This window comes from Ursus maritimus, assembly GCF_017311325.1.
Source record: "Ursus maritimus isolate PB19 chromosome X unlocalized genomic scaffold, ASM1731132v1 scaffold_X1, whole genome shotgun sequence".
NCBI classification, from domain to species: Eukaryota; Metazoa; Chordata; class Mammalia; order Carnivora; family Ursidae; genus Ursus; species Ursus maritimus.
In genome coordinates this window covers 80,782,682-80,790,852 of record NW_024423319.1, presented here as the reverse complement: position 1 = coordinate 80,790,852, position 8,171 = coordinate 80,782,682, and the positions used below count along the sequence as shown (strand labels likewise).

General features: G+C 45.2%; 1 protein-coding gene across 1 annotated transcript; it reads right to left on the bottom strand.

Moving 5' to 3' along the window:
- Positions 1 to 728: 728 nt before the first annotated feature.
- Positions 729 to 2,777, bottom strand: LOC121103427 (EZH inhibitory protein). The gene is made up of 2 exons (XM_040633489.1): positions 949 to 2,777; positions 729 to 894 (listed from the first exon to the last, which is right to left on the bottom strand). Exons 1-2 carry the CDS (start codon positions 2,775 to 2,777, stop codon positions 729 to 731), a joined length of 1,995 nt encoding a protein of 664 aa, XP_040489423.1.
- Between the last annotated feature and the right edge of the window lie 5,394 nt (positions 2,778 to 8,171).

The following is an 8,171-nucleotide window of genomic DNA, read 5'->3' as shown; positions in this document are numbered from 1 at the left end:
TTCCTCTTGGTACGCCTGACTCCTGCTGTTCTCCTCCTTCCTGAGACTTCCTTCCAGCACTCCTTACTCCCATATGGGAAGGAAGTTTTCCTCCCAACACACACACACACACAGTCAAGTCCTCTTTCCTTACCTTGAACATCTCCTTCACCCCTCCTTGGGCTGAACCCTGCTCCCTTTTCTTGTCTAAGTTTGCAAATCACTTATGGTAAGAGGGTATATACCATATAAATGGGAATTTCCTGGACAAAATTCCATTTTAGATATAAATAAATGATTGCAGGAATAGTATCTTTTCCACTCTCGCTTTCAAAGAAATCAGGTAGCATGCTAACAACTTTCTTTAATCCTCTAAATCAGATGTAGGGTTAACAGTTTTTTGGACAATAAAAAAACCACTACATCTTAAAAATGAAGTTAACATTTTTATTTTATTCATTCAAAAATTTCATTATACAAAGGTAACATGGAAAAGAGAAATCTCAACTCAGGCAAAGGCAGGCCTTTTTGAGGAAAATGTGGGCCTGGAATCAGGGGCCAATAGCAAATAAGTGCTAGGTAGTACAGTTACGGGAAAGAGAGGCTTTAAAACTGCCTCTCCAAACAATAGCATCAAAATTTCTCATTATCTGGGTTAATAGCTAGAACACTTGTAAACGTCACAGGTTAACTGCAGAGCAGGCACCCCCTTCAGGCCAGTGGGTGCATGCTAATTCCTTTTGAGGTTGTCACACCACTGGAGGTGTAGGGGAGGAAGACATGCTCCCTGTTTCAGCCTCCTCTCCTGGAGAAAGAGGGCTCAGGGCATCAAGCTCTGGCAGCAAGGCACGCCTCAGACTTGCAGGACTAGGAGTGGAGATGGAGCCCAAGCCGCTAAACTTAGGGGAAGAGGTGCTCTGGCCAGAAAAATTAGTGGAGGAGGAGCAGGAGGAAGAGGAAGATGAAGACGAAGAGGAGGAAGAGGAGGAGGGGCTTTGGCCCGGAGACCCGGAGGAGGAGGTAGAGGAGGAAGAGGAGGAGCTCTCACCACACTGCTCAGGGAAAGGAAAGGGCCTACCAGGAGGTGAGGGAGAGGAGGCACGCATACGGACTGCATGCCAACGGGGCTGGGCACCTAGGCTTGGGACCTCAGGATTAGGAGAGCTTGAGCTGCTCTGGCAGACCAGCCTTCGTAAGGCTACCCCAGAGGAAGAAGGAGGACTCAGGCCAGTACGCACAGGCAGAGAGGCGCGGCTTCTAGGGGATGATCTCTGGATGGTGCGGCTCCGGAGGACAAAGCCTGGAGTCGGGCAGCCGTTGCGGACGGCAGGGCCTATCGGGTTGGCTCGGCTTCGGAGGGCAGGGCCTGACCCGGATGCACGGCTGCGGAGAGCAGGGCCTGGTGGGCTGGCGCGGTTATTGAGGGCAGGGCCTAACCCAGATGCACGGCTGCTGGAAGCAGGGCCCCGCGCGGATGCACGGTTGCGTTGAGCTGACCCCAGCGCGGATGCACCGCGGCTGAGAGCTGGGCCCGGCGCGGATGCATGGCTGCGACGACCTTGGCCCGGCGCAGATGCACGGCCGCGGCTGCAGGGAGCTGGGTCTGGCGCAGATGCACGGCGGCGGCTGCGGAGAGCTGGACCCGGCGCGGAAGCATGGCGGCGGCTGCGGAGAGCTGGGCCCTGCGAGGAAGCACGGCGGCGGCTGCGGAGAGCTGGGCCCGGCGCGGAAGCACCGACACCGCTGCGGAGAGCTGGACCCAGGGCGGAAGCACGGCCGCGGCTGCGGAGGGCTGGGCCCGGCGCGGAAGCACGGCGGCGGCTGCGGAGGGCTGGGCCCGGCGCGGAAGCATGGCTTCGGCTGCGGAGAGCAGGGCCTGGCGCGGATGCATGGCGACGCTGGAGGGCAGGGCCTGACACCAAAGCACCAGGGCGAAGACCAGGGCCTGGCGCGGGTGCACCACGGCGACGAGCAGGGCCTGGTGCTGACGCACGGCTGCGAAGAGCTGAGCCCAACCCGGAAGCATGGCCACGGAAGGCGGGGCCTGGCGGGGTGGCGCGGCCATTGAGGGCAGGGCCTGGCCTGGCTGCTTGACTGCGGAGAGCTGGGCCTGTTGCGCGGGCCTGACTTCGGAGGGCAGGGCCTGGCTGGGATGGGTGACCCCACGGAGAAACCCGAGAACGGCGGCGGCCGCTGGGCTGAGACCCCGGAGAAGATGGCGGCAAGGTCACCGGGCACTGAGGCCTAGCAAGCGCGGGAAACAGACAGCGCCGCCCTGGAGGCTTCTGAGCCTGGGCAGCTTCCTCGTGGTGGGTCAGCTTCCTCCCACGGCCCTTCCCCGGGCTCGTGGTCAGGGTCGGAGGCCCGCTGGCCTGGCCAACGCCCCTCATGGCTTGCACCATGGCGGCCACGCCGCCCGCGTGTGAGGCCTGGAGACCTTGGCCCGCACCGGGCACCACACATCTCAGCTCGGCGTGGGGACTGTGGCCGCCCTGGAGGTCAGCACGCTCCCTCTCCTGCACACGGGCCGTGGAGGGCAACTCCGGGCCCTCGCCATTGATCGCAATGGCGCCGACGGCAGCCAGGGCAGAGGCAGAGGAACCTGCTGTGCCACTGTGCGGAGCGCCACCACCCGACGGAGAAAGGCTGCTCGAGATCAAGGGGACCGAGGCACCGGGATCGGGGTTGCCGACCCCACGGGCGTCGCCGGGGGCAGGGGCGACCTCGTTCTTCGGCCCTGCGGGCATCTCACCCTGCTGTTGCTTCAGCGCCTTCTCCTCGGACGACGGAGTGGCCATAACGCCGGATTCTCTCTCAGAGAGGCGAGAGCGTGGCTGCAGACGCCGGCTGGGTAGAGCTCCGGGTGAAGGAGTGAGGAGGATGGGCGTGCCCTGGCTGGATCTTCGCTTCTGATTGGTCGGCTGGTTGTCACGTGACGCTCGTCTTAAAGGGAGCGAGCCAACCTAGCTCCATCTGGCGCCAAAGCAGACGGTGTGCTCCACCGTTCTGGAGGCCGCTGCTGCTGAGTCCACGATGTGAATTCCCCATCCATACCTGGGCCCCTATGAGTGCGTGTGGGTGTGTGTTTCGAGGGAGCAGCGATGCTATCTGTATAAACAGTCTGAGTCACCCCAAATCAGTTTAGCTTGTCAGCACCACTCTGGTGGTGAATCTTTCAAGCAATGGTTTGAAAAAAATACCACGCTGGCCAGCAGGAGATACCGCTGAGCTGGGCATCCCTCCTAGAATCCCGACAGGACACTGGGCCCATGTGTGACTCTGGAAGCGACAGCCACAGAACTCCTCCCTGTATCTGGATGACCCTCGAAAGCGGCCTGAAATCAAGAAAATGGATGGGGCCCTCGCTGTGTTGGTTCGGGATGTTCAGCACTGCTGTCATGCATCAGAGGGGGATTTTGAAGTAACATGCTTCCCCCTGCCTTATCTCCTAAGGCATAGTCTGGAGTTACCCAGAATTAAGAATAACACTGTCCTTAAATATACATCATCATTTGTATGGGCTGCGTAGTAATCCACTGATTAATGTACATTCATTTATTTGACCCAGTCTCCATTCTTGGCTACAGTTCTCTATTATGCTTGATGCACAGGCTTAAAGTTTCATATTTGGACACTAATTTATAGTCATTATTACAAAAGTCATTATTACTGCATGCTCAGAACCCAAAACAGAAAAGCAAATAGAACCTAACCTAGGAAAACTAGAATCTAAATTCCCACGTATCCATGGGCAAATATTAGAAATGTTTAATTATTTTTGGTAGAATGGCCATTCTTAAATAATTCATAGTTCTGTTGTTTCATAAAATGGAATTATTTATGCATTCATACTATTTTGTAACCTGTTTTTGGGGTCTAGAAAACACTCTTCCCATATCAATAAATATGTTTCCACAAGGCCAGTGTGGAAATATATTCAAAATATTCCTTTTATGGAGGAAGCTTACATTTTCAAACATTGCTGTATTGATTAACATTTCCAACTTTTTATAAACACATCAATGTGAGACATATCCTTTTTGCTAAAAATTATGCATATCCTCAAAATATGACCTCACTATGGATAAATTCCTAGAAAATTCTTGATACAGGCCGTGCACATCTGTGATTCTTTGATAAAAATATTGTTAACTGGCTCTCCTGAAAGTTGCTATTATAGCAATTTTAGCAGAATGGAACGGGATACTTAGTGGCATGGATGACTAACTGGACTGAAACACAACTCAAAAATAGAATGGAATGGTATTTGGAATGTTAAATAATATGGAATGGAAAATGGATTTGAAAGGGAATGCAGAATGGGATGAAGTGGAGACTGATTGCAGTGGAGGTGAAATGGGAAATTGAATGGGATGGAAATTAAATGAAATATAATGGGAAGAAAGAATGGAATGTACGATAGAAATAAATATCTAATAGCATATGGAATAAAAGAAAAATACAATGTTATATGAAAAATGGAATGGAGTATCATGTGAAATAAAATAGTAAATAGAAGGAAATTGAAGTTGAAATAGGAAGAACTATAAAATGGAATGAAGTATGCAATGGCCTGGAATAAATGGACCATGAAATACACACTATAAATTTTAAAATACCATTAAAAGATGGAATGAAATTTGGAATGAAATACAGAATACAAGATTATGAAGGATGGAATGGTAATTGAACAAAAACAATGTGGAAAACGAAATAGTGATGAAGTACAGGATGGACTTAAATGAAGAATAAGTGAAGAGAATGTGTTCTGTTCATCTACCATTCTATAGTGTTGTGGAGCAACATCCATTTAATTATGTTCATGGATTTTATAAAGCTGGAATTCAGAAAAGGTAGAGCAGGAATGGCTTGTTTGCTCTACGATGTCATTGAGGCCTCAGTTGGGAAAACTTGAATGTCGGTGAGTTTATGAGGGAAGGACAGCAATCAGTGAGTACTCCTAGATTTTGGCCACAGTATCTGGGCAGACATTGGTGCTACTTCCTGAAAAGGGAAAGCTTGCAGACTGGGGGAATTGGTGATCCTGTTCTGAACATGTTGGCCACTACACCCTCTGTACTTGTCCTAGTCATTCAGGGTTATGAACCCCAACTTATCTCAAAGCCATTCTCTTAATTCTGTAGGTCACCTTTCACCAGTTTCATGGATCCAGTTTCCTCTTGGGAGTCACTTCAGTTTACTCTCTGAGATATTTTTTTCTGGAATCTCAGGGCCTTGGCCATGGTCCTTACCTTTTTTTTTAAATAAGGTTATTTATTTATTTATTTATTTATTTATTTATATTTATTTGAAAGCGAAAAAGAGCAGCAGAGGGAGAAGGAGAAGCAGACTCCCCACTGAGCAGGGAGCCCAATGCAGGACTCAATCCCAGGACCCTGAGATCATGACCAGAGCTGAAGGCAGATGCTTAACCCACTGAGCCACCCAGGCGCCCAGTCATGATCCTTAGTAATACTAACTAAAATGCTCCCATCTATCCTTGTTCCCTTCATATATATAGATATAGATATATAGAGATATATCTGTGTGTGTATATATATATGTATATATACATATATACACACATATAAAATGTATGCATAGAAAAAATATATAAAGGAGTCATATGTAACATATATATTATATATATTATATATAGCATTTAGATATATACTATTTATAATAATATTCCTAATATCTATATATCTCATATATGGTATATATATGATATATATATATATATAATGGAGACATATATAATCTTCTCTAAAGATCTCAAACTTTATGTTAAAGAAGTCCCTAAGTTCCCTTCTTTAACCCCACTGGTGTGTCTTCAATGCCTTCTCCTTTTTCTTTCCCTATGCTCCTGTTTAGAGATAGTGTATGTATATGTATGTGCTCATAGAAAAATATCTGGAAGGATGAATTTTATCCTCTCATACTTTATCTTCTGAATGTTTTAAATGAGCATACATAACTCTTATACTCAGAAAAAAGTACAGATATTTGCTCTTTTAGAACAATTTTAATGTTTAATTAGGTTTTAAGCTGTTGTAAGAAAAAAGGCTATCTTTTATACTACTGGATGGGGTTATAAATTCATAGCGTTTTGCCTGATGGAAAAGTTGATGATACATATAAAAAGTCTTAGGGGTGCCTAGATGGCTCAGTTGGTTAAGTGACTGAGTCTTGATTTGAGCTCAGTTCATGATCTCAGGGTCATGGGATCGAGCTGCACATTGGGCTCCACACTCAGCAGTTTGCTTGAGATTCTCTCTCATTCCCTCTGCCCCTCCCCCTCACTCACTCACTCTCTCTAAAAAAAACCCAACAACCCACCCCCCCAAAAAAACTTTAAAAAAGTATTAAAATAAAAGTCTTAAACATACCCATTTAATGCTGCAATTTCTCTTCTGGGGATTAATTATAAAGAAATACTCATATACTCACAATGTTATATGCTCAAAGGTGATTATTATAGTGTCATTTATTTTAAATAATCTGAAACAATCTCATTTTCCAATAGGATATTGGATGTCCATAGAATAAACATGCAGCCTTTTTTTTCTGTGTCTCAGTTTCCTTTTTTTTTAAATAATATTTTTTATTATGTTATGTTAGTCACCATACAGTACATCCCTAGTTTTTGATGTAAAGTTCCATGACTCATTACTTAAGTATAACACCCAGTGCACCATGCAATACGTGCCCTCCTTAATACCCATCACCAGCCTATCCCATTCCCCCACGCCCCTCCCCTCTGAAGCTTTATAGGATGTTTTTGAAAAATATTTTAATACCATGGGAAAATATCTATGATATACAAAAAGGACATATTGTACTCTATCTGCTGATCTACATTTACATCTGTGTATTTTTATATCTAGCTAGCTCTCTACATATATTAGAATTTCATTCACTATAGTGCAGTTGTTCTCAACCAGGGGCATTTTGCCCCTTGGGGGAGAGTTTTGAAAATGCCAAAGAGAGGGAGAGAGGGAGAGGTGCTACTGGCATCTAGTATGCAGAGGCCAGGGATACCCTCAATTACTTCAGTGCATAGGAGCGCCTCTGACAACATGCAATTATCTGATGCAAAATGCCAAAGCTGTCAAGTTTGACAAAGTCTGCCACAGAGCATTTAGATAACTCAGAAAAGTTCAAGACAAAATTTAAACCACAATCAATCCTTCCAGTGATTGATAACTACTCTTAAAAGTTTGATACATGTATGCGTTAAATTTTCTATGATGATCTTGTGCCTTTTAAACAGCAAAAGGGATGCTTTTTGAAATGATTCATTTAAAAAATACAACAACAAGCTACAGTTGTTTTTCATATAAAATATTCTAGTCATTGCTTAAGAAATTATATAACTTAAGGATTTTAATTTCAACCTGTTTACATGGAGGAATATTCCACAAATAACAATTCATCATCCTCTATCACCCAATTCTCAAACCTCTAATCAAAGCATTAATTTCTAAGTATTTATATATTTTGTTAAAAAAGAAAAATTATGAACATCATAATCATAATGTAATGTATCTAATATATAAAGGACCATATATTTGACTAACCGGGTCATGGTTATCTCATTACCACTCCAGTGACTGGTTTGTGAATGGACATTTCCCAGTTGTAGTTCATAAGATATAAATGTAAAATGCCATGGGGTCTTTAGGGGAAATGTTTCTCAGCTCTTCAAAAAAATTAAAGAGATATAAATTGTTTACATAAAATTACTTAAAACAAATAAATGTATATATATCATGGTAGAATAAGTGAATTTAGTTTGTAAAAGATCAATATTACAAAATCGAGGGGCACCTGGGTGGCTCAGTTGTTAAGTGTCTGCCTTCGGCTCAGGGCATGATCCCAGGGTGCTGGGATTGAGCCCTGCATGGGGCTCCCTGCTCCCCTTGGAGCCTGCTTCTTCCTCTGCCACTCCCCCCTGCTAGTGTTCCCTCTCTCGCTGGCTGTCTCTCTCTCTCTCTGTCAAATAAATAAAATCTTTAAAAAATTACAAAATTGAGTTGTATTTCTATATATTAATATAAAAAATTATGAAGAAAAAATTTTAAATGCCTTTTACTATAGAATCAGAAAACATCAAATATTTGGGACAAATCTAGTAAAAGAATCACAAGACCTTGCCCAGAAATCTACATGACACTTCTGAGAGAAATTAA